At 44.3% G+C, this 27,429-nt stretch overlaps 1 protein-coding gene across 4 annotated transcripts in view; it reads right to left on the bottom strand.

Annotated features, from left to right (window-relative positions):
• The window catches only part of LOC112229926 (exostosin-1c), a 103,912-nt gene that overhangs the window by 65,973 nt on the left and 10,510 nt on the right, over positions 1 to 27,429 (bottom strand). For 3 of the 4 annotated variants that reach the window (XM_042309948.1, XM_042309947.1, XM_042309951.1), the window contains exon 2: positions 19,267 to 20,632. In XM_042309948.1, coding sequence (XP_042165882.1) covers positions 19,267 to 20,213 — 947 coding nt within the window. In that variant the 5' untranslated portion in view covers positions 20,214 to 20,632. Of the gene's footprint in view, positions 1 to 19,266; positions 20,633 to 21,141; positions 23,333 to 27,429 lie in introns of all 4 variants that reach the window. The other variant, XM_042309950.1, reaches the window with a different exon arrangement.

Genomic DNA, 27,429 nt, shown 5'->3' with positions numbered 1-27,429 from the left:
TTTTATTTATCACAATTTTCTTCAACCAATTATCTTTAATGCAGGGCCAACAGACAAGTTCATTACTTTTCCCCCCTTCCACTTTCCTCTTCCATTTTTGCGGTAATGCTGCAATTAGTTGGTTGTAATTTTGGGCAGAGCAGACATTTCCATATATTTGTGTTAGCTGCATGTGTGACATAACTCCACCATACAAATCAAAGGTCAAATTTCTGTAACTGAACATTTGGAACAGTGCTTATTTGCATATTTTTTTTCCCCAAAAAGGTTTTATACATATACAGGGGTAATATATAAAACTGAGAGTTCAGTTCTTATAAATCCAATCCTGTATTGCTTATTCTAAAACCGTTCTGAAGAAAAGGAGAATCGGCATTATTAGCAAATCAACACTTTTCACTAGAACTAACATTTCACAAACCCTCCGACTATTTCTACCACTTGTTCCAAAACTGGGTTTCTAGGTTACTGGTCTGCTCTGCGCTCGTACATTAGAGCAGGGATCATCAACAAGATTCAGCCGCGGGCCGATTTTTCTTGAGCGGATGGTCGGGGAGCCCGGAACAGGCAGGGTCGGCAGGTAGCCTAGCGGTTAAGAGCGTTGGGCTAGTAATTGAAAGGTCACTGGTTTGAAACCCCTGAGCCGACTCGGTGAAACATCTGTTGGTGTGCCTCTGAGCAAGGCACTTAACATAAGAGCTTCTACGTAAATGTAAACATAGTTTCAAAGATATATATATTTCATTGACCGCACAAAGCCAAAACAGATGTTTGATTAAAACATCATTTCATACCTTGCTTACGTTTGTATATGATCACGTGTCTCTATTTCTCCATTATACTTGGGAACAGATTTCTTAAATGAAGATAACACCAGGAAATCAGCTCCACGTTTCTACAACCTATTATGCCCCCCCCCCCCCACCCCTCAGAAAACTTGGGTGGCCAAACCAAACCACCCACAAGCCCGGGGGTCGCCAGTTGGAGAACCTTACATTAGAAGAGTGGGGTTTGGGTTAAACGTTTCACTCACCGGGGTCTCCACTCCAGCTAAGAGAGCAGGGAGGAGCATCAGAGCAGCAGCATTAAGAATAAACTGCAATCAGCAGTCAGTAGGCAGAGACAGGGTTTAAATATCAAGCAAGGATCAATGCTGCATTACCACACACTTTCGTTTTCTCTCTCATACAACCATGAACTCTTCCTTACACACACTTGCACATCCTATTCCTCCATCACACACACACACACACTCCTAATCCCTCTGCCTCCCTATATGATGGATTGGTATCTCCACTCCGTCTCTCCTAACAGACAGACATACAGACAGAGAGAGAGAGAGGCATTCCAGATAACAGGCAGCCCACCAGCCAATGAGCAGCAAGCACAGCCATTCCATTCCCACCCAAAGGGAAGGGGTGCTGCAAGGGTTAATGCAGTTCATTTGGAGGCTACCACACAGCCAATAGCCCAAGTGTATTTGTACTGGAAGTCTGAGTTACTAACTAAGACTGTATTTCTCTGCGATATTTCACAAATACATTCTCATTTAATCGTCTTGATTCATTGCATACAAATATGGTGCTTCAACTGAAGGTAAACGCCACAGGCTAAAACATCAGGATTGAGTAGGTGATTTACTGATAAGAGAACCAGGAAACGATCTATGCTCTATGCTGCACTAACAACATTACCTAAATGCTTACCACGGCAGCAGTGGCAAACTGATAGCCATAACTCTAGGACGTTACATAGCGAGCAGGTTATCTAATCCATTCTGCAGGGGAGGGATTCATGCAGTATGGATTCCTAGATTCCATTCCAAAGAGAGTTTCTCAATAGATCAGTGGGCTTATTGGATCTATGGATTCTCTCTAGTTCATTCGCCTCTAGGGCACGGTGGAGATAGTGAATGAATATAGATTCACTGTGCTGACGGACGGAGTCTGGCTCTTTCTCTCAGCCTACACCCTATTAGGAGCAGTGATGGAGTGGGATGAGTGTGTGTGTGTGTGTTTGGTTTTAATTTACCTTGTGGGGACCAGAAGTCCTCATAAGGATAGTAATACAAGGAACAGTGGGGACTGCGTGTGTGTGTGTGTATATGTGTGCGTGCGCATGAGTGTGTGTTCAGCTACATGTTTATTTTCCTGCTAAGGGTGTGTGTGCTCGTGTGTGTGTGTGTAAAAGAGACAGGGTAGATCAAGAGAAAGGGAAGAACAGAGAGAGAGCAAGAGAGAACGAGAATAAGAGAACGGGTAAGAGAGAGAGAGGGAGACGGGGCAGAAAATCTGAAAACAAAGAGACAGAGCAGGAAAGGGGGAAACCTAGTCAGTCCACCTGAATGTATTCAACTGAAATGTCTTCCGCATTTAACCCAACCCCACCTGAATCAGAGAGGTGCGGGGGGGGGCTGCCTTAATCGACATCCACCGGGGGGAACAGTGGGTTAACTGCCTTGCTCAGGGGCAGAACGACAGCTCGGGAGTCGATCCTTTCGGTTACTGGCACAACCGCTCTAACCGATAGAGAGTGTGAAAGCGAGAGAATGGAAGAGGGGGGGGCAGAGAGAGAGGGAGAGAGAGAGACTCATTCCCGACAAAAAGAGAGAGGAGCAAGCTCTGGTTACTGCAGCCCTGCCAGCCTGACTAAACTGAACCACTCTAGATAGCCTGGTGGATCTCAGGGGACAAGGGGTGACAACCAGGGGGAAGCTGGAACAGGGATGGGCAATCAGGCCAGGGTGTGGGGTAACCTGACCTGGGGTGTGAGAGTGGGATGTGAGGGGTGGGTGTAGGTCCAGAGACATGGCTATTGGGTGAAGGAGCAACAGTAGTAGTAATAGCAGTGGCTGCCAAGCTAGGTATAGTCTTCGGAATGGAGCTGTGTCTGGATTTGGCTAGGAAGTTGATAGTGGAAACCACTTGTAATGTCGGGGTGTAGGGTCAGAGGGAAGGGCGTGTGGGGTGAAGGAGTAGAAGACACTGGCTGAAATAGGCTAGGTGATGTTTTCTATATTTTGAAAGTGACATATCTTGAACACTTCATTGCTGACAAGCAAAACATTTTTGGACTGTCAACTATGGACAAATGAAGCAAATACCAAAAGATCGTTTTTGGGGTGGAACGTTCCTTTAAGAGCATTGTGCCAGTAACCGAAAGGTCACTGGTTCGAATCCCTGAGCTGACGAGTTGAAAAATCTGTCCATGTGCACTTGAGCAAGGCAGTTAACCCGAATTGCTCCAGGGTTGCCGTCAATAATGGCTGATCCCTGGCCGTAATCTCACTGTCCGAGCATGTCTCAGGGGGAGTGGGATATGCCCAAAACGATTTTTCTAACTCACACGTGTGTATAATACACACCCACCTAATTATTGTTATTATTATTATTATTATTAATTGCGTCCCGAGAGCCCATATAACCTAGCATCAGTGTAGAATCTATAGTATACGGTCCCAGAGCGAGCAGCTGGAAGCTGCAGCCAGTCTCAAGTCTCATTCATCATCGGTGTGTAGTGGAGAGACAGGGGACTCACACCAAACCAGCATCAGCTAGCTCCCAGGCTATAATTAAACAGGAGATGAACAGGAGAACTCATGACTCTACCCACACACTCAAACATACATACACTGACATCCCAACACACACCTACGCACACACACACAGCACGCGCACACATGCATACTGACGCCACACACACATTCCCACTCACCACATACGCTGCTGCTGCGGTCTATTATCAATCCTGTTGCTTAGTCACTTTACCCCTACATACAGTCGCCTCTGTAATTATTGGGACAGTGAAGCATGTGTTCTTCTTTTGGCGAGGTACTCCAGCACTTTGGATTTGAATTGATGCAATGACTGAGGTTAAAGTGCCAACTGTCAGCTTAAACTTGACGGTATTTTCATCCATATCAGGTGAACCGTTTAGACATTACAGCACTTTTTGAGCATAGCCCCCCCCCCCCCAATTTAATGGGACAAAAGTATTAGGACAAATTCCCTTATGTGTATTAAACTAGTCAAGAGTTGAGTATTTTCTGCCATATTCCTAGCATGCAATGATTACATCAAGCTTGTGACTCTACAACCTTGGAGGCATTGCCTGTTTTGGTTGCGTTTCAGATTATGTTCTACCCATTAGAAATAAATGGCAAATAATGTATTGTGTCATTTTGTAGTCACTTTTATTGTAAACAAGAATAGAATATACATTAATGGATATTGGATGGATGGATTGTGCATTAATGGATTGTGGATGCTACCATGATTACGGATAGTCCTGAATGAACCGTCAATAATGAGTGAGAACGTTAGACGCACAAATATCATACCCCACCCAAAAATGCTAACCTCCCCTGTTATTGTAATGGTGAGAGGTTAACATGTCTTGGGGTTATGATATTTGTGTCTGTATCTTCCTCACTCATCATTATGTCACGCCTGCTCCAGCTCTCCCTCTCTGAGCTCAAGGGCGCTATCATTACGCACACATGTCACCATCGTTACGCGCACCTCATTGGACCCACCCGAACTCCATTATTATTTGATTGCCTCCCCTTTATGTCTGTTCCATCCCCGTGTCAGCATTGATGTCGTTATTTTGTCCCCTGTCCAGATGCCGTTCCTGTCTTGTTTCATGTCCGTTAATTATTACATTTTCTCCCTGTACCTGCTTCCTGTCTCCAGCGTCGATCCTCACACATTATTGACAACACAGTCAGGACTGAAATAATCATTTCAAATCCAAAGTGCTGGAGTACAACAACACGCAATGTCTGGGTTTGCGCCAGACATTACGTTTTCCTTGATGGCCAAAAGCTCAATTTTAGTCTCATCTGATCAGAGTACCTTCTTTCATATGTTTGGGGAGTCTCCCACATGCCTTTTGGCAAACACCAAATGCGTTTGCTTATTTTTTTTTTCTTCAAGCAATGGCTTTTTTCTGGCCACTCTTCCATAAAGCCCAGCTCTGTGGAGTGTACGGCTTAAAGTGGTCCTATGGACAGATACTCCAATCTCTGCTGTTGAGCTTTGCAGCTCCTTCAGGGTTATATTTGGTTTCTTTGTTGCCTCTCTTTGGTGGGCGACCTTCTCTTGGCAGGTTTATTGTGGTGCCATATTCTTTCCATTTTTGTATAATGGATTTAATGGTGCTCCGTGGGATGTTCAAAGTTTGGGATATTTTTTTATAACCCAACCCTGATCTGTACTTCTCCACAACTGTCTCCCTGATCTGTTTGGAGAGCTCCTTGGTCTTCATGGTGTCACTTGCTTGGTGGTGGCCATTGCTTAGTGGTGTTGCGGACTCTGGGGCCTTTCAGAACAGGTATATATAAAATACACTAAAATAACACTAAAAAAAAAAAAGGGAACACTAACACATCCTAGATCTGAATGAATGAAATACTTTTTTCTTTACATAGTTGAATATGCTGACAACAAAATCACACAAAAATGATCAATGGAAATCAAATTTATCAACCCATGGAGGTCTGGATTTGGAGTCACACTCAAAATTAAAGTGGAAAACCACACTACAGGCTGATCCAGAAATTGATTTGATGTAATGACTTTGACTTTGATGTAATGTCCTTAAAACAAGTCAAAATGAGGCTCAGTAGTGTGTGTGGCCTCCACGTGCCTGTATGACCTCCCTACAACGCCTGGGCATGCTCCTGATGAGGTGGCGGATGGTCTCCTGAGGGATCTCCTCCCAGACCTGGACTAAAGCATCCGCCAACTCCTGGACAGTCTGTGGTGCAATGTGGCGTTGGTGGATCGAGCGAGACATGATGTCCCAGATGTGCTCAATTGGATTCAGGTCTGGGGAACGGGCGGGCCAGTCCATAGCATCAATGCCTTCCTCTTGCAGGAACTGCTGACACACTCCAGCCACATGAGGTCTAGCATTGTCTTGCATTAGGAGGAACCCAGGGCCAACCGCACCAGCATATGGTCTCACAAGGGGTCTGAGGATCTCATCTCGGTACCTAATGGCAGTCAGGCTACCTCTGGCGAGCACATGGAGGGCTGTGCGCCCCCTCCCAAAGAAATGCCAATCCACACCATGACTGACCCACCGCCAAACCGGTCATGCTGGAGGATGTTGCAGGCAGCAGAACGTTCTCCACGGCGTCTCCAGACTCTGTCACGTCTGTCACGTGCTCAGTGTGAACCTGCTTTCATCTGTGAAGAGCACAGGGCGCCAGTGGCGAATTTGCCAATCTTGGTGTTCTCTGGCAAATGCCAAACGTCCTGCACGGTGTTGGGCTGTAAGCACAACCCCCACCTGTGGACATCGGGCCCTCCTTACCACCCTCATGGAGTCTGTTTCTGACCGTTTGAGCAGACACATGCACATTTGTGCCCTCCTACGGCCGCCTCCACGTCTCCTGATGTACTGGCCTGTCTCCTAGTAGCGCCTCCATGCTCTGGACACTACGCTGACAGACACAGCAAACCTTCTTGCCACAGCTCGCATTGATTTTTCCATCCTGGATGAGCTGCACTACCTGAGCCACTTGTGTGGGTTGTAGACTCCATCTCATGCTACCACTAGAGTGAAAGCACCGCCAGCATTCAAAAGTGACCAAAACATCAGCCAGGAAGCATAGGAACTGAGAAGTGGTCCCCACCTGCAGAACCACTCCTTTATTGGGGTGTCTTGCTAATTGCCTATAATTTCCACCTGTTGTCTATTCCATTTGCACAACAGCATGTGAAATTTATTGTCAATCAGTGTTGCTTCCTAAGTGGACAGTTTGATTTCACAGAAGTGTGATTGACTTGGAGTTACATTGTGTTGTTTAAGTGTTCCCTTTATTGTTTTGAGCAGTGTTTTATATATATATATATATATAATATAGCATATATTATATATATAATATATATATATATGTATATATATATATATATTATATATATATATATATATATATATATATATATATATATATATATATATTATATATATATATATATATATATATATATATATATATAATATATATAAATATATATATATATAAATATAAGCATTTCGCTACACTCGCATTAACATCTGCTAACCATGTGTATGTGACAAATAAAATTTGATTTGATTTGATTTACTTTTTGCAAGGCACTGTACACCACACAATACCACCACACCCTATCATATAAGACTTTTAATATACTGTAGGAGTATTTTTTTAATTGAGTGCAATTGTATCAAATGCTAAGAAGTGTAAGGGAACATTATGCGGTTAATGTTGATCCTCCGGTGCCTCTGTTGCACATGTCATGTTGAGAAGATGCTAGCTAAATTAATCCGTTTGGATTATGCTAACTTGGTTGTCAGTCATCGGTCATTACGGTATGAGGTGAGAGTGGGGACTCAGTGAAAGTGGACTCCAACCAACCTCAAAAGGAGAGTGGTAAGGAGGATTATTCTGAATCATAAAGTGGAAAATCACATTAGAAAGTCAACTCAGTTTTTGGGGGTTAAATCCACCCCTTTCAAATCCCAATTTAACCTTAATACCAGACTGTACATTAGTAAATAGCCTCTCAACCATGACCATATCTGTCTGTCAAAGACTCTAAGTTTTCTTCCTTTCCCTCATAGATGGTCAAAAAAACTACACATGAACATACCTTTACATGTACAGTACATTTAATACATTTATTCCAGACGCTTTGTCTTGACACTCCTGAAAGATTTGCAAAAGGTCAACTTCACCTAATTGTGTATGAAACATTAAAACACAGTGTTTGGAGCCTTTGCTTTCACATGCCCCATTTTCCCCAATCCCTAAGCTCCGGATACCGAGTTGTGGGTTCACAAGGTCAAGTCGAGGCTATCAAATGGGTAAACAAGTGAATAACAGAGAGAGCGAGAGAGGGAGGAGAGTCTTAACAGCAGAAGGCAAGAGTCCCCCTCTCTCCTCTAGTCTCTCCCATATTGTCAAAGGCTTTCTGCTCCAGTTGGCTCGGACAAAAGCGAGTGAGGACGCCGGAGGCTTTTCCAGCTATGATCGCTGCGGTGCTGGCCAGGCTGGATAAAGGGCCCTATTAGGCTGGTGAATGGGCCCCCATTAAAGACATCCACACTAGTATATCTAGGGGCCCCGGCGTGGGCTGCTGTTAAGACAGCATGGGCCCCGGGGCCAAAAGGCTCCACATCAGGAACCTGAGAGGCACCTGACAACATGACAGGCTGGACACTCCCACTCAATATACACAGGTCCAAAGGAGAAGGACAGCTAAATGCAAAGAATGAGGGCGGTTTGCTTAAGACATAAACAATTGGCCAAGGAATGTGAGGCCCTAGAGCTAGTAAGAGCCTATGGCCCTAGAGCCTATGTTCTCAGTTAACTTACCAGAACAATTAAAAGTTAACAAAATATGCAAATGTAGGACCACAAACGAGTCACAATTTATTTGCCAAGCATAATTGATTCTGTTTAGCATTTCAAAAGAATGTGTTTACCGGTACAGTGTAGCCAGACAAAAACAGACAACCGTCTGAGATGGAACCAGACATAATAACATGCAACCACCTGGCACCACCACTGGGTGCTATGAGGTCAGCTTACAGATAGGGGGCAGTAGAGAGTTAGGTCATTGGTCCACTTTTCTTTTTAGCTGGATTAAACGAGACCCTGTTTGACTCGGAGATAAGGCAAGACCTTCCCAATCCCTCCTATAACCTTTGGTTGGTGTGTTTTATGCCAGCTTGTGAAAGGCAGGGTGTGTGTGTGTGTGTGTGTGTGTGTGTGTGTGTGTGTGTGTGTGTGTGTGTGTGTGTGTGTGTGTGTGTGTGTGTGTGTGTGTGTGTGTGTGTGTGTGTGTGTGTGTGTGTGTGACTGTCCATGAGCGTGTGTCCATGCAAGCATGCATGAGTAAATGCATGAGTGTGGGAAGAGTGGGAAGTGTGGGCAGGATGTGTGTGCGTGTGCACTTATTTAACAGCATTGCTGTTAAGTTTAATGTTAAAAAGAAGGAGGGGCGGTAATTTAAAAAAGCATAACTCAAAAAGAGGGAGTAGGCCGATAGGAAGAAATACTTGCAGTAAGAGTAGTGCAAGAGGAAGACCGGAAGGCGAAGTAAAGAAGGAGAGAGAAGGGAGTGCAGGAGAGAGAGAGAGACTGGAAAATGGAAAAAGGAAGGAGAGAGAGGGAAAGAGAGGTGGAGGTTGAGAACAAAGTGAGAGAGACAGAGGGTGAGCGACGGGAGTGTGGGAGAGGGAGAGACGGAGAACGGAAGAAAGAGGTTGAGAACTTGAAGGCGTTGTCTCGCTTCTATTTTTTGGGGAACAGAGACACAAACAGAGGAGTTTGTTCTGGACAGGAACACGAGCAGCACAGACCGCATGCTCTCCAGGGGTACAATTTCACAGCCCCTAATTACAGTGGGGTGTAGGATTTCTTATTGGGGCCTGCCAACATCCCAACACACACACTATTATACATGTCACACACACACACGTAGACATAAAGGCATCCACTCAAACATTCCCACACAAACAAATCCACCCGCTCAAAAAACAAAACACCCATACACACATGCATGCAAGTACACACCGATGGTCAAACTGCGGGAACACTAGCTATAACTACAGTACAACTACAGTACAACTACAGTACAACTACAGTACAACTACAGTACAACTACAGTACAACTCAGGTCATGAAGCCATGTAACAGACAGGACCATGGATAGTGTCAGATAATTTATAGAAAAACAACAACAATTTCAGATATCATTCCTATAACGCAACATGCATGTAATACTGATGTGGTCCTTTACTGTACTGTATATTCATGTATCTATTGTATATTACTGTATATTCTGCTGTATAGGAAACAGTGGTCTTTTTATCCCTCTACTCTCTCCCGGAGTTCTTTCTGGGTCATGAATAATGGCCTATGCTGTGATACCGTCTTCCACATGGCAAGGCCGTCGCCATGGGAACAACCATTTAAGCTGAATGGAGAGGTACATCATTTTGCCATTACACCCCCTCCCTCGCACCCCCTTACCCCTGCTTGCCCCCACCCCTGATACTTATACTTCACCCTTAGCGCTTCAACTATGGCTAAAGCAACTCTGCAAAGTGTTCTACTTGTGTGTGTGTGTGTGTGTGTGTGTGGGTGTGTGCATGCACGCATCTATGTGTGTGTCTCCTGAAACTCCCTGCTCCATTCCCACTCCTCTCTTTTCACACACTCCCTCATTTACATTCACTGTACAATGCAGGTTTTTCTTTCCTTTCTCACGGAATCCTCCAAAGTGTGAAAGAAGGGAAACTAGGCCAATAGGCTGCGGTAAAGCCTCTCCCTTGCCTGAAGTATCCCCCTCTCTCCCTCCTTTCTCTCCCTCTTGGCCTCTCTTTCTTTCTGGGTCCTTTCCCTGCCTGAAGTCCTACCTTCTTTCTCCCCTTCCTACCTTTTCTTCTCCTTCTCTTTCCTGCTGTCTGCCTCTCTCCCTTCCTCCCCCTCTTCGTTACTCCCTCTCTATCTAACCCCCATGTCTCGCCTTTCCTGCAGTCCCATTCATCCCCCTCTCCATCATGCCTCTCGTGATCTTTCCCTCTCTCTGTCTATGTTTCTCTCTCCCCCATTACTTAATTTATGCCCCCCTTTCCAGTCCCGGGTCCTCACGGGTTAATCTGTAAGTGGACCAGATGCAAGTGCTCATTAACCTGGTACAACCTGCTAAGAGGCTGCAACCTGCCTGCCTGCCTGAGCCCACAGCCAAGGAAGATAGAGATGGAAAGGCGTGAGAGGGGGAGGGGGGGCAGAAAGAAAAAGACAGGTTGAGAGAAAGAGAGAGAGAGAGAGAGAGAGAGAGAGAGAGAAGAAAAGGAGTGAGAATAGAGAGTGAGAAAAGGAGTCAGAATAGGGAGAGATAGAGAGAGAGAGGAACACCTGGCTCCCTGTAGAGGAAAGCACTGCACAACAGCAGAACCTGAGACGGAGCTGCATTTCCTGACAAAATGTCAAAAATATAAAACAATTAGAGAGTGTCATTTCCCAAATTTGAAACCCTTATTCAAGGTTTCAAAGACCTCTCTGGTGAGGATAGGCTACCCGTTCTGTTGGGGGAGGACGCAGAGAGCTGTGGGTTGGCAGCGCACTACATTGCTTGGCTGCCATAAGATGAGGGACAGTGTCTGACAGACCAATCAACCTGCACATGTCCTCTACTGTATACTTATTGTTATTGTTGAATGTATGGTTATTTTGACACTTGGTTATTGTTGTTACTGTTGTCCCGTTGACAATTTGATTCTCATTTGTATTTATTTTTATATTGTAAATATCCAAAATAAGCTTTGGCAATATGTACATTGTTACGTCATGACAATAAAGCGAATTGAATTAATTGAGAGAGAGGAAAAGAGGTGAGAATAGAGAGAGAGAGAGAGAGAAGAAAAGGAGTGAGAAGAGAAGAGAGAGAGAGAGAGAGAAGAAAAGGAGTGAGAAGAGAGAGAAGAAAAGGAGTGAGAAGAGAGAGAAGAAAAGGAGTGAGAAGAGAGAGAGAGAGAAAGGAGTGAGAATAGAGAGAGAAGAAAAGGAGTGAGAATAGGGAGAGAGAGAAGAATAAGTAGTGAGGAGAGAGAGAGAGAGAGAAAGAATAAGTAGTGAGAATAGAGAGAGAGAGAGAGAGAAGAATAAGTAGTGAGAATAGAGAGAGAGAGAGAAGAATAAGTAGTGAGAATAGAGAGAGAGAGAGAGAAGAATAAGTAGTGAGAATAGAGAGAGAGAGAGAGAGAGAGAAGAATAAGTAGTGAGAATAGAGAGAGAGAGAGAGAGAAGAATAAGAGAGTGAGAAGAGAGAGAGAGAGAGAGAGAAGAATAAGTAGTGAGAAGAGAGAGAGAGAGAGAAGAATAAGTAGTGAGAAGAGAGAGAGAGAGAGAGAGAGAGAAGAATAAGTAGTGAGAAGAGAGAGAGAGAGAGAGAAGAATAAGTAGTGAGAAGAGAGAGAGAGAGAGAAGAATAAGAGAGAAGAGAGAAGAATAAGTAGTGAGAAGAGAGAGAGAGAGAGAGAAGAATAAGTAGTAAGAGAAAGAGAGAGAGAGAGAGAGAGAGAAGAATAAGTAGTGAGAAGAGAGAGAGAGAGAGAAGAATAAGTAGTGAGAAGAGAGAGAGAGAGAGAAGAATAAGTAGTGAGAAGAGAGAGAGAGAGAGAAGAATAAGTAGTGAGAATAGAGAGAGAGAGAGAGAGAAGAATAAGTAGTGAGAATGAGAGAGAGAGAGAGAGAATAAGAGTGAGAATAGAATAAGAATAAGTGAGAATAGAGAGAGAGAGAGAGAGAAGAATAAGTAGTGAGAATAGAGAGAGAGAGAGAGAGAAGAATAAGTAGTGAGAATAGAGAGAGAGAAAGAGAGAAGAATAAGTAGTGAGAAGAGAGAGAGAGAGAGAGAGAGAAGAATAAGTAGTGAGAAGAGAGAGAGAGAGAGAAAGAATAAGTAGTGAGAGAGAGAGAGAGAGAGAGAGAGAAGAATAAGTAGTGAGAAGAGAGAGAGAGAGAGAGGAATAAGTAGTGAGAAGAGAGAGAGAGAGAGAGAGAGAGAGAGAGAGAGAGAGAGAAGAATAAGTAGTGAGAAGAGAGAGAGAGAGAGAGAGAGAGAAGAATAAGTAGTGAGAAGAGAGAGAGAGAGAGAGAGAGAGAAGAATAAGTAGTGAGAAGAGAGAGAGAGAGAGAGAGAAAGAATAAGTAGTGAGAAGAGAGAGAGAGAGAGAGAGAAGAATAAGTAGTGAGAAGAGAGAGAGAGAGAGAGAGAAGAATAAGTAGTGAGAAGAGAGAGAGAGAAGAATAAGTAGTGAGAAGAGCGAGAGGGAGAATAATAAGTAGTGAGAAGAGCGAGAGAGAGAATAATAAGTAGTGAGAAGAGCGAGAGAGAGAAGAAGAGTGGTGAGAATAGAGAGAGAGAGAGAGAGAAAGGAGTGAGAAGAGAGAGAAGAAAAGGAGTGAGAATAGGGAGAGATGGAGAAAGAGAGAGAAGAAAAGGAGTGAGAATAGGGAGAGAGAGGGGGGGAAATGAGTGAGAATAGAGAGAGAGAGAGAGGAAAAGGAGTGAGAATAGAGAGAGAAAGAGAGAGAGAGAGAGAGAAGAAAAGGAGTGAGAATAGGGAGAGATGGAAAAGGAGTGAGAATAGGGAGAGATGGGGAAAGCGAGAGAGAGAGAAGAAAAGGAGTGAGAATAGGGAGAGATGGAAAAGGAGTGAGAATAGGGAGAGATGGGGAAAGCGAGAAAGAGAGAAGAAAAGGAGTGAGAATAGGGAGAGATGGAGAAAGCGAGAGAAGAAAAGGAGTGAGAATATGGAGAGATTGAGAAAGAGAGAGAGAAGAAAAGGAGTGAGAATAGAGAGAGAGAGAGAGAGAGAAGAAAAGGAGTGAGAATAGAGAGAGAAGAAAAGGAGTGAGAATAGAGAGAGAGAGAGAGAGGAAAAGGAGTGAGAAGAGAGAGTGAGAAGAGAGAGAGAGAGGAGTGAGAAGAGAGAGAGGGGAAAAGGAGTGACAATAGGGAGAGAGAGAGAGAGGAAAAGGAGTGAGAATAGAGAGAGAGAGAGAAGAAAAGGAGTGAGAATAGAGAGAGAGAGAGAGGAAAAGGTGTGAGAATAGAGAGAGGGGGGAAAGGATTGAGAATAGAGAGAGAGAGAGTGAGAGCAGAAAAGGAGTGAGAATAGAGAGAGAGAGAGCAGAAAAGGAGTGAGAATAGGGAGACATGGAGAAAGAGAAGAAAAGAAGTGAGAATAGAGAGAGAGAGAGAGAGAGAGAGAGAGACAGGGGGAAAAGGAGTGACAATAGGGAGAGAGAGAGAGGGAGAGAGAGAGAGAGCAGAAAAGGAGAGAGAGAGAGAGGAAAAGGAGTGAGAATAGAGAGAGAGAGAGAGAAAAAGGAGTGAGAAGAGAGAGAGAGAGAGAAAAGGAGTGAGAAGAGAGAGAGAGAGAGAGAGAGAGAGAGAGAGAGAGAGAGAGAGAGAAAGGAGTGACAATAGGGAGAGCGAGAGAGGGAGAGAGAGAGAGAAAAAGGAGTGAGAATAGAGAGAGGGAGAGAGAGAGAGAGGAAAGGGAGTGAGAATAGGGAGAGATGGAGAGAGAGAGAGAAGCAAAGGAGTGAGAATAGGGAGAGAGAGGAAAGGGAGTGAGAATAGCGAGAGAGAGAGCGAGAGAGGAAAAGGAGTGAGAATAGAGAGAGAGAGAGAGAGGGGGGGAAAGGAGTGAGAATAGAGAGAGAGAGAGAGAGAGAGAGAGAGCAGAAAAGGAGTGAGAATAGGGAGATGGAGAAAGAGAAGAAAAGGAGTGAGAATAGAGAGAGAGAGAGAGAGAGAGAGAGAGGAAAAGGAGTGAGAATAGAGAGAGAGAGAGAGAGAAAAGGTGTGAGAATAGAGAGAGAGGGGGGAAATGAGAGAGAATAGAGAGAGAGAGAGAGAGAGAGGAAAAGGAGAGAATAGAGAGAGAGAAAAAAAGGAGTGAGAAGAGAGAGAGAGAGGAAAAGGAGTGAGAATAGAGAGAGAGAGCGAGAGAGGAAAAGGAGTGAGAATAGAGAGAGAGAGAGAGAGAGAGAAAAAAGGAGTGAGAATAGAGAGAGAAAGAGAGAGGAAAAGGAGTGAGAATAGAGAGAGAGAGAGAGAGAAAAGGGAAAAGGAGAGAGAATAGAGAGAGAGAGAGAGAGAGAGAGAGAGAGAGAGAGAGAGAGAGAGAGAGAGAAGTAACAATAGGGAGAGCGAGAGAGAGGGAGGAAAAGGAGTGAGAATAGAGAGAGAGAGAGGAAAAGGAGTGAGAATAGAGAGAGAGGGGGAAGGAGTGAGAGAGAGAGAGAGCAGAAAAGGAGTGAGAATAGGGAGAGATGGAGAAAGAGAAGAGAGAGAGAGAGAGAGAGAGAAGAAAAGGTGTGAGAATAGAGAGAGAGAGAGAGAGAGAAAAAGGTGTGAGAATAGAGAGAGAGAGAGAGGAAAAGGTGTGAGAATAGAGAGAGAGAGAGGAAAAAGGTGTGAGAATAGAGAGAGAGAGAGGAAAAGGAGGAAATAGAGGTGAGAGAATAGAGAGAGAGAGAGAGAGAAAGAGGTGTGAGAATAGAGAGAGAGAGAGAGAAAATGTGTGAGAATAGAGAGAGAGAGAGAGAGAGAGAGAGAAAAGGAGAGAATAGAGAGAGAGAGAGAGGAAAATGTGTGAGAATAGAGAGAGAGAGAGAAAATGTGTGAAATAGAGTGAGAGAATAGAGAGAGAGAGAGAGGAAAATGTGTGAGAATAGAGAGAGAGAGAGAGAGAGAGAGAGAGAGAGAGAGAGAGAGGAAAAGGTGTGAGAATAGAGAGAGAGAGAGAGGAAAATGTGTGAGAATAGAGAGAGAGAGAGAGAGAGAGAGAGAGAGAAAAGGAAAATGTGTGAGAATAGAGAGAGAGAGAGAGAAAATGGAATAGAGAGAGAGAGAATAGAGAGAGAGAAAAGGTGTGAGAATAGAGAGAGAGAGAGGGGAAAAGGTGTGAGAATAGAGAGAGAGAGAGAGGAAAGGTGTGAGAATAGAGAGAGAGAGAGGAAAAGGAGTGAGAATAGAGAGAGAGAGAGAGGAAAAGGAGTGAGAATAGAGAGAGAGAGAGAGGAAAAGGAGTGAGAATAGAGAGAGAGAGAGGAAAAGGAGTGAGAATAGAGAGAGAGAGAGAGAGAGAGAGAGAAAAGGAGTGAGAATAGAGAGAGAGAGAGAGGAAAAGGTGTGAGAATAGAGAGAGAGAGAGGAAAAGGTGTGAGAATAGAGAGAGAGAGAGGAAAAGGTGTGAGAATAGAGAGAGAGAGGAAAAAGGTGTGAGAATAGAGAGAGAGAGAGAGAGAGAGGAAAAGGAGTGAGAATAGAGAGAGAGAGAGAGAGGAGAGAGAGAGAGAGGAAAAGGTGTGAGAATAGAGAGAGAGAGAGAGGAAAAGGTGTGAGAATAGAGAGAGAGAGAGAGAGAGAGGAAAAGGTGTGAGAATAGAGAGAGAGAGAGAGAGAGGAAAAGGAGTGAGAATAGAGAGAGAGAGAGAGGAAAAGGTGTGAGAATAGAGAGAGAGAGAGAGAGAGAAAAAAAGGTGTGAGAATAGAGAGAGAGAGAAAAAGGTGTGAGAATAGAGAGAGAGAGAGAGAGAGAGAGAGAGAGGAAAAGGAGTGAGAATAGAGAGAGAGAGAGAGAGGAAAAGGAGTGAGAATAGAGAGAGAGAGAGAGAGAGAGAGAGAAAAAGGTGTAGAGAGAATAGGAAAAGGTGTGAGAATAGAGAGAGAGAGGAAAAGGAGTGAGAATAGAGAGAGAGAGGAAAAAGGAGTGAGAATAGAGAGAGAGAGAGGAAAAGGAGTGAGAATAGAGAGAGAGAGAGGAAAAGGAGTGAGAATAGAGAGAGAGAGAGAGAGAGGAAAAGGAGTGAGAATAGAGAGAGAGAGAGGAAAAGGAGTGAGAATAGAGAGCGAGAGAGAGGAAAAGGAGTCCTTCAGCTTCATGGGACGTTTATATTGTCACGCTTTCATTTCATTCATTCCGACTCCATTTCCATGCATGGTTCTCATGTTATCCCCAAAAAGCCCCCACACTCTCCGGGATATGAGCGCCAGGGAGAGGACAACGTAATACCCACCCCCCACCCTCCGCCTCCAACACCCCCCCGCACCCCTTCACACCTCACTCCGAGGCCCCCGTGCGTACCTCATTTCCAACTCCGAGGGAGAGAAAAAGCGCTACACACATTCTCGTGTTTTTCTTACACAATGCTGCTGTCTCTCGCCCCCTACCCCCACCTAACCCCCACTCCATGCACCCCTCACCATATCCAAATGTAACCCACCATCATATAACATAAGCTCTCAAACCCCCCGATGTCTGAGCAGACCGTTGGTTATGTGTGGAATAAATGAGCTCATTCATACGGAGTCGAGTGGGTCTCCACTCCGTCCCCTTTCCCTCACCACCGGCCCAATGTAAACAACCCAGAAAGGTAGCAATGTCCCGGACGGATTATAACTGTTATTACTGGATAAGAGAGGGCCCTCCACTCACTCTCTCTATACCTAACCCCTCCACCTCCCTCTCTCTATCCCTCATTCTAGGAGTATCTGACCAGGACCAGATCACTGGTGTACTTGGGTGGAAGCTACATGACGAGATAGCCTCCCCCTATTCTTACCCTATTAGTGGCTGTTGTTATTCACGTCAACTTTCCCTCTTTTCAAGCTGACTTTTCCCCACCGTGACGCCTCTCCTCTATTCACGGATGAACCCACCTCTCCTCTATTCACGGATGAACCCACCTCTCCTCTATTCACGGATGAACCCACCTCTCCTCTATTCACGGATGAATCCACCTCTCCTCTATTCATGGATGAACCCACCTCTCCTCTATTCACGGATGAACCCACCTCTCCTCTATTCACGGATGAACCCACCTCTCCTCTATTCACGGATGAACCCACCTCTCCTCTATTCACGGATGAACCCACCTCTCCTCTATTCACGGATGAACCCACCTCTCCTCTATTCACGGATGAACCCACCTCTCCTCTATTCACGGATGAACCCACCTCGCCTCTATTCACGGATGAACCCACTCCTCCTCTTTCAGACCCTTTTTCAAAACGTTGAGCACATACCCCAACTGTCAGTCGGCCTTCGGACGTCGGCTTGTTTCAAGGGGGGTGTAGACTCGACGCCGAGACCTTACACAGCCAGGACCACACTCTGTACTGTTACTCTAACACACGACCGGCAGTCAATACTCTTAACGAGATAGTAACTGGAATGGTAACTGTAAACGACAGAGAAAATAACCAGAAGGAGACCGCAATTTAGATGAGAGGGAGAAAATCTAATTCGTAAAAGCCCAACATCTAAGGGACCCAATAAAACGCCCGGCACGATTAAAAAAACAAAGCAATAAAATAACAAGTGTATTCCTGATGAAACAGAACACAAGTTATGACACAACCTCACAATAATAGCCCCCCCTAAGGGGAGAATCCAAACTTCCACTTAAGTAGAATCTTCACTTAGTCATGCATTGACGTCGGTGAGAGACTAAGGGACTGTAAGTTGTTTATAATGAGGGTTACCTGGAGAAAATCTGATCACTCTGAAACGAAAGTGGATGGCGCTCCTTTCAGTAAAAATGTATTTTTACCCAAACCTCCCTGAACAACAATCAACAAGTAATCATCCCCTGTACCCCGAATAATAATTCTAACATAAAGTGGAGAGCAGAGAAGATGCCTACTGTTTACCCTCACCCCTAGGACAGACCAGAGCCTTAGATATGCCGTTTTAGAAACGGTTCGTTTTGTAAGCATTAGATGGCAAAGTAGCCATAAAGTTGTGGATTTGAAGACCACCGGCGGATAAGGGGGTTTATAAACGCATTTCATGTCATTCAACGTCATTTTACATGACTGGAGACGAGCAGAATCTTTTTTTAATACCACACGAGACCATGACAATGAATGAGCGCATGCTGCAACACCGGGAGTCGTTTTGATTTCTATACAGGCTGTTGTTAAAAAAAGAGGACCGTCTTAAGTTTGGAACAGCGCTGAAGTTGTCCATCAACTCAACAACAACAACAAAAAGAACCAGTTACAACTGAAGTATCTGATCATAAATGAATTCAAGAAAAAGCTATTCATTGTTTAACACAGCAGCCACATATCATCAGGTAGGCCTATATGCACTTGTAATAAAAAATAATAAAATGTTTTAATTCGTAACATATATGAATGGGTGATGGACATCCACAAATGAATACATACCATACGAAACGTAACATATCATTCTAAATGGAGAGTCTCGGATTTATTTACAGGACAATACGAACTGCTCTGAGACCAGGTTGGGAACAATACGTGACCACCGCTGTCCTTTCTGAACCACGATTCGAAGGACGGTCAAATCGCTCAAAATAACCCTCATCAAGATGTCGCCTACATCTAATAGTCCTTCTCATCACCTATTATTACAAATAGAGGATTATGACTTCTCACAATGGGGCTCGTTTAGTAAAGTTGCATAGCAGGGCTATAATATGTTACACCAAAAACACCTTCTCACTCAGTCATCTCTTAACTGAAGCTGAATAGTCAAATGTTTTCCTCGTGCGGACAAAACCTCCACAGCGCCAAACCCCCCCCACTGCTCTAAACCCTCCCCCTGAATGAAAGTAAAGTTTTTGGACATTTTGTAAAGTTTTTGTACTATTTTGTACATTTGGATCTGAATTGGAAGTTACGATTCACCGTTCTGCCCCTTAGGAACCTAACTTACCTCTCATACTCTAGGTTGTCATGGTCACAGCGGGCGTCTTTGTGTTTCTCCCAGTCCTTCCCGTGACGGCATGTGGTGAGGGACACTATGTCCTTCCCGTTATGGATGTGATGCAGGGCGTTACGGGTGTCCGACCCGATGCCCGTTAGATACCGCTTCCCTTTGAACATCAACAGGTACTTCCTGCGCGGTGGGACCGTGTTTCGCACCAACCAGCCCCTCTCGCCCCCCTTCTGTGGGTGGTCCTTGGAGAAGAGGGGGATGGAGACGTCGAACCCGGGCCGAAAGTGTTCCGTGTTGAGGCTGGCTTTAGCCAGGATGGCCTGACCGATGTTGAAGCCCAGGTCCTCGGTGTAGTTGGGCCAGGTGCCCGAGTACAGATTAAAGATAAGGTGGTTCCGTCCCTCGTTCCAGAGCGGGTAACCCTTGATACGATCGTCCAAGTTGGGCACGAACTGCCCCGAGAGCTGGTCACGGTCCAGAGTGTCAATCCCCAAAACGAAGAGACATGCCTCGCGAGGGTCCGTGGTGTAGTACCGCGACTCGCCTATAGACGTCAGTATCTTACGATAGCTCTCCGACCCGCGCTCACCCTTCTCCGACGGGTAGACGTACACTCGAAACCCGTCCCGCCCTCTACGTCGACATCTCGTAAAGTCGAAGCAGGTCTCCATTCGGCAGCGACTGTCTTTATAGATGCCCGTCCAGGCTTGGTGACGCTGGCGGGGGGACTCGGCAGAACCAGGCCCCGTCTGGAGTTCCTCCAGCTGGGCATAGCCCGGAAGGAGTACCCTGTCGGTCCAGTCGGGCCAGGGGCGCACCACATCGCCCCTCTGCTGCCCCAGCAGCTTGAGGAGACGGACCTGGACCCCACCGCCCCAGTAGAAGAGCAGCAGCCAGCAGCAAGCACACAGCCCCAGCAGGACATACTTCTTACGCGCCTGCATGGAGCCCAAAGTCTCTCGTTCTCTTCCTCTATCGCTGTCACTCTCTTTTTTCCCCCCTCTCTCTGCCTCTCAGCTCCAAGCCTCACAAAGGTGGGTGAGTTGTTTCGAAGGTCTAACAAGGAGGGTCCAATATAGAACAGTTTGGTAACTTGGACATCATTTCTTCCAAGTCTGATCCGGTCTAGTTTAAGCCCATTGAGGATAAATAAATGGATGTTGACTCCACTCTCTTCGGTTTCGCTCTCTCGTCTCTCTCTCTCAGAATTGGGTGCTGTTAGCCTGTCTCTTGCTAGACAGTCTCTGTGGCGCGTGTGTGCATTTCCTGCACTGCCCGATGCTGAGGATGATGAAGGGCGATGTCTCCTCTCTCTCAAGCCCTCCTCGCCGCCTCATGGCGCCCACTGTCTCCCGGGTCTCTCCTGGGGACGTAAACAAACGAGATCACAGCTCAGTACACAACCGGAGGAGCACTTAACAGCACAGATGCAGCACTAGGTACATTAACAAGTCAAGGAACACTGTCTCAAATGATTCAGCAGCAAACCATTATGTAAAGCACACAACACACCCTTATACCAACCTAAAGATATACTGTATAAACCAAAACATACACTATCAGCATGAAGCGTGTACAGACTCAGCAATAAATTAGCCCAACGGAGGGTAATTTCATACACATGACAGTGCAGTTGGACTACTTTAGGCTATAAAACCCTCTTAAGTTGAACTGAACTGATCAAATCTTTATGTAGAACTCTCTTGAAGATTAAAGCTAGTCTCCTCAAACACAGAGCTCGCTCAGTTCAGTTCACATAGCTGACAGCTCTGATGACGCACACATAACAAGAGACTCTCAAAGTTTAAATATACCCCCACTATCTCTATATTTGAAAATGGTCAAAGTAGTTTTAATGTTTGGTCTGGTTACGCTATTGACGTCCAGTCCTGGAACCGTGCTGTCGTGGTTTTCGTATGCCGAACATGAAGCAGCCGGCTCTGATATCATCATGCACTTCAAGCTCCAGTTGAACAGCATCAGATACAGTTGAGATGCAGTGGAGGGGGGAATGGGGAGCCGTTTAGCCACTGAAATGGAGATGTGTAAAATAAGGGAAAATAGAGCCGCTTTATGGCGTTGTAATGTCCGTTAATCTTGGGGTGTGGAGAGAGTGTTTTGTTGTTGTTATATTTGAAAACATCATGCAACGGTTTTCAACACTGTATGTTTGCTCAAGCACCCCCCATAACTCCCCAGTGTGTGTGTGTGTGTGTGTGTGTGTGTGGAAAACCTCACAGAGCAGGCCAGTGTTCCTACTGCCAGCCGCCACACAAAGGCAGCTTTCAGGTCTCACCTGCTCTCCCTCACTTTCTCTTTTCATCCCTCTCTTTACCTACCTACCTCCCTCTCTTCTACCTCTCCCTCACATTCCTCTACCTTCTCCATCCATGCGGAATTGAAGGCCACCCTGCCTGTTCTTCCTGTTATCACCTGTATGATTGGAGCCTGATATTGATCAACAATCCATTGTCTCATTAGGCCAGTGTATTGTCATACTATACATAACGTCCTTTGAATGTAAATTGAAAGACTACTAAAACATTCATTTCCGACTCATTGTGTCTGTGTGTGTTTCAATACAACCATGTGTACGTATGGTACTTGAGTGTGTATGCAGGTGCTTATGACTATGTGTCTGTATGCAGGCCTCTTGTGACTATATGTGTGTGTATGTATGTGTCCATGTATGTGTGTGCTTGTGTGTAAGTGAGTGCACATCAGATATTGAGCTCACTGAGAGCCTTAGAGATTCTGGGTGTTGGTTTTTGGCTCAGCCAAGCTCCTCTCCCACAGAACAGTGGCAAGCAGACAAAGTTGTAAGGACACTACGGATCCCACCACGTAGTCCTCATCAATAATTTACCCGCTCCTTTAGTTAACATATTGATTTTCCTTTCTGAATTTCTTTTTGCTTTATATCCCCTGCCTTTCCTGCTGAAGTGAAACTCAATCTACCTCAGGATACTCTCACACAGCTGAGACAAATATCCAATCTGACAGAAAAAGCCAACCTGAGGCAAGGGTTGGAACAGGCACAGGGAAGTGAAGAATAATGGGATTTTTTGAGGAACGAAAACAGGAAGAGGGAACGAAAGTGATCTCTAATGTTCCGGAACAGAAACGTTATTCTGAAAATCTTGAGAACCGGGTGAAAATGTAGTTTTAATTTTTTGTAAAAAATTTTTTAAAGGCCTCCCGAGTGACGCAGCAGTCTAAGGCACTGCATCGCAGGTGTCACTACAGACCTGGGTTCGTTCCTGGGCTGTGTCACAAACAGGCCATGACCGGGAATCCCATAGGGTGGCACACGATTGGCCCCGCGTTGTCCGGGTGGGTTTGGCCGGGGGGGCTTTACTTGGCTCATCGTGCTCCAGCAACTCCTTGTGGCAGGCTGGGCACCTGCAGGCTGACTGCGGTCGTCAGATGAATGGTGTTTCCTCAAACACATTGGTGCGGCTGGGATTTAAGAAGCGCAGTTTGGCGGTTCATGTTTCGGAGGACGCATGACTCGACCTTCGCCTCTCCCAAGCCTGTTGGGGAGTTGCAGCGATGACGCGAGATCGCAATTGGTTATCACAGAATTTGGGAGCAGAAGAGGGTAAAATACCAACAACAAATTACAAATAATTAAAATTAACGTAATTTTTTGGTTCCAGAAATATGGGGGTTCTGCTCGGAACGGAACGATTGGAAAATCATTTTGGTTCCACCCTGACCCAAGCACTATAATGTCTCTAATGATTTGTGGTTTAGGGTGATTGGCAATGATTATGGGAGATATGATAATAATCATTGTTATGATGGTGACATGATGGTAGTCACAAGGATAGGTTCTCACATTCTTCTCCAACTAATAGAAATATACAGTATATCCTAAAACAAGACACCAAAAGAAAACTCCCACACTGCTGCATTTCCTTCACCCAACACATCCCAAACCATCTCATTTAGCTTAAAGTTGGGTGATTGTGGAGGCCAGGTCATCTGATGCAGCACTCCATCACTCTTCTTCTTGGTCAAATAGCCCTTATACAGCCTGGAGGTGTGTGGGGTCATTGTCCTGTTGAAAAACAAATGATAGTCCCACTAAGCGCAAACCAGATGGCATGGCGTATCGCTGCAGAATGCTGTGGTAGCCATGCTGGGTAAGTGTGCCTTAAATTCTCAATAAATCATAGACAGTGACACAAAAATCCTCTCATGTCAAAGTGGAAGAAATATTGTAACATTTATTTTGATAAACTATGAAAAATAATGAAAAAACTAATATATCTTGATTAAATAAGTATTCAACCCCGAGTCAATACATGTTAGACACACCTTTGGCAGCGATTACAGCTGTGAGTGTTTTGGGGTATGTCTCTAAAAGCTTTGCACACCTGGATTGTATAATATTTGCCCATTATTCTTTTAAAAATACTTCAAGCTCTGTCAAATTGGTTGTTGATCATTGCTAGACAGACATTTAAGTCTTGTCATAGATTTTAAGACAAATTATTCTCCCAATGTATGTTGGAAAGCAGACTAAACCAGAATTTCCTATACGATTTTGCCTGCGCTTAGTTGTATTCCATTTATTTTGATCCAAATCAACTCCCCTGGTCCTTGCCGATGACAAGCATACCCATAACATGATGCAGCCACCACGATACTTGAAAATATGAAGTGTGGTACTCAGTGATGTGTTGTGCTGGATTTGCCCCAAACATAATGTTTTGTATTCAGGACAAAAAGTTCCTTTCTTTGACACATTTTTTTGCAGTATTACTATGATTATTATATTACTAGTATTATAATAAGTGCCTTGTTGCAAACAGGATGAATGTTTTGGAATATTTTTTATTCTGCACAAGCTTCCTTTTCACTCTGTCAATTAGGTTAGTATTGTGGAGTAACTACAATGTTGTTGTTGTTGTTGTTGTTTTCTATCACAGCCATTAAACTCTGTAACTGTTTTGAAATCACCATTGGTGATGGTGAAATCCCGGAGCGGTTTTCTTCCTCTCCGGCAACTGAGTTAGGAAGGACGCATGTACAGTGCCTTGCGAAAGTATTCGGCCCCCTTGAACTTTGCGACCTTTTGCCACATTTCAGGCTTCAAACATAAAGATATAAAACTGTATTTTTTTGTGAAGAATCAACAACAAGTGGGACACAATCATGAAGTGGAACGACATTTATTGGATATTTCAAACTTTTTAACAAATCAGAAACTGAAAAATTGGGCAAAATGCAAAATTATTCAATTATTCAAAGTGCAAAATTATTCAGCCCCCTTAAGTTAATACTTTGTAGCGCCACCTTTTGCTGCGATTACAGCTGTAAGTCGCTTGGGGTATGTCTCTATCAGTTTTGCACATTGAGAGACTGACATTTTTTCCCATTCCTCCTTGCAAAACAGCTCGAGCTCAGTGAGGTTGGATGGAGAGCATTTGTGAACAGCAGTTTTCAGTTCTTTCCACAGATTCTCGATTGGATTCAGGTCTGGACTTTGACTTGGCCATTCTAACACCTGGATATGTTTATTTTGAACCATTCCATTGTAGATTTTGCTTTATGTTTTGGATCATTGTCTTGTTGGAAGACAAATCTCCGTCCCAGTCTCAGGTCTTTTGCAGACTCCATCAGGTTTTCTTCCAGAATGGTCCTGTATTTGGCTCCATCCATCTTCCCATCAATTTTAACCATCTTCCCTGTCCCTGCTGAAGAAAAGCAGGCCCAAACCATGATACTGCCACCACCATGTTTGACAGTGGGGATGGTGTGTTTCAGGGTGATGCGCTGTGTTGCTTTTACGCCAAAAATAACGTTTTGCATTGTTGCCAAAAAGTTCAATTTTGGTTTCATCTGACCAGAGCACCTTCTTCCACATGTTTGGTGTGTCTCCCAGGTGGCTTGTGGCAAACTTTAAACAACACTTTTTATGGATATCTTTAAGAAATGGCTTTCTTCTTGCCACTCTTCCATAAAGGCCAGATTTGTGCAATATACGACTGATTGTTGTCCTATGGACAGAGTCTCCCACCTCAGCTGTAGACCTCTGCAGTTCATCCAGAGTGATCATGGGCCTCTTGGCTGCATCTCTGATCAGTCTTCTCCTTGTATGAGCTGAAAGTTTAGAGGGACGGCCAGGTCTTGGTAGATTTGCAGTGGTCTGATACTCCTTCCATTTCAATATTATCGCTTGCACAGTGCTCCTTGGGATGTTTAAAGCTTGGGACATCTTTTTGTATCCAATTCCGGCTTTAAACTTCTTCACAACAGTATCTCGGACCTGCCTGGTGTGTTCCTTGTTCTTCATGATGCTCTCTGCGCTTTTAACGGACCTCTGAGACTATCACAGTGCAGGTGCATTGATACGGAGACTTGATTACACACAGGTGGATTGTATTTATTATCATTAGTCATTTAGGTCAACATTGGATCATTCAGAGATCCTCACTGAACTTCTGGAGAGAGTTTGCTGCACTGAAAGTAAAGGAGCTGAATAATTTTGCACGCCCAATTTTTCAGTTTGTTAAAAAGTTTGAAATATCCAATAAATGTCGTTCCACTTCATGATTGTGTCCCAATTGTTGTTGATTCTTCACAAAAAAAATACAGTTTTATATCTTTATGTTTGAAGCCTGAAATGTGGCAAAAGGTCGCAAAGTTCAAGGGGGCCGAATACTTTCGCAAGGCACTGTATCTTTGTAGTGACTGGGTGTATTGATACACCATCCAAAGCCTAATTAATAAATATTCAGTGTCTGTTTTTTTCTCCTTTTTACACATCTACTAATCGGTGCCCTTCGTTGCTGGACATTGGAAAACTCACTGGTCTTTGTGGTTGAATCTCTGCTTAAAATTCCTTACTTGATTGAGGGACCTTACAGATGTGTGGGGCACAGAGATGGGGTAGTCATTATAAAATAAATAAATAAAATAATGTTATTGAACACAGAATCCATACAACTTATTATGTGATTTGTTAAGCACATTTTTACTCCTGAACTTATGTAGGCTTGCCATAATAAAGTGGTTGAATACTTATTGACTCAAGACATTTCAGGTTTTCATTTTTAATTAATTAGTGAAAAAAATATTTTAAAAAAAAATATTTAAAAAATCCACTTTGCATTATGGGGTATTGTGTCCATTTTAAATGCAGGCTGCAGCACAAGAAAAATGTGGAAACAGTAAAGGGGGGTGAATACTTTCTGAAGGCACTGTGTGTGTGGCTCCACTGTCACACATCCAACGATGAATGGATCAGTATGGTGGAGCCTGGCAATAAGACAGACCACAGTGTCTGATGAGGAGCCTTGCGGAGCCTAAGGGAAAGTACAGGGTTCAGACAGAGGTGAAACTTTGGGATTCTTGTTGGAAGATCTTAAGACTGCATCCTTCCCATTCTTCCATCTTTTCTATGGTTGATCACTGGTCTGACAGGATTGGGAAGCTTTGACACATACGGTAAACAAGGGTTTGGACTCGTTTCTAGTTCCACCACCAATACGCTGATGTCAGACACAAGATCCGACCAAGAAGGAATCTGTGAAGTATTTCAGCTTAGCCTTGAGATATGGGGTGAAAGAATGTGTGGAAGCTGTCTAAAAACTCAATACAGAAAAAGCAACCAAGGAAATTCTTCAGTAATTTATCTCACGAGAAGACGTGAGACTTGAAAAGAGCACAGTATCTCTAGGGAATACAGCCTTGAGATGACAGTGACTTGCCTTTTAAGGTAAGTAATGGATTCAAGTAAGAAGGACTTTTAAGATGTGTGATGTAGATACGGCGATGCATTGTGTTAAGGCCAAACACACAAGAAAGAAGACGGCTCATCAGAGCATTACAGAGTTAAATATACAGAAACTCCTCACTCCACCCCAAAAAGCACAAGAAAGAGGTTGACACCTACCATCTCAGATTGCTCTGAAATGATTTCTGTAGTTAGAAATGGAAAAGATCGGGATTTCTGCGACATTATTTTGTTGAAATATAATTTGATCTCTGAGAAATTAAGCTAATCGATTGCACCCAAATTGTCCATACATTTATAGAATTCATATAATACTCAATAAATATAGTACCCAACATCCGATATGCACAAAAACCTCTGTGATGAATCCAAACGCCACCCACAGACTCCACAATCCCCATGCTGTACCTTGG

The sequence above is a fragment of the Oncorhynchus tshawytscha genome, linkage group LG31, assembly GCF_018296145.1.
Source record: "Oncorhynchus tshawytscha isolate Ot180627B linkage group LG31, Otsh_v2.0, whole genome shotgun sequence".
NCBI lineage: Eukaryota > Metazoa > Chordata > Actinopteri > Salmoniformes > Salmonidae > Oncorhynchus > Oncorhynchus tshawytscha.
The sequence above is the reverse complement of the archived record's forward strand: the minus strand, read 5'-3'. Positions and strand labels throughout refer to the sequence as shown.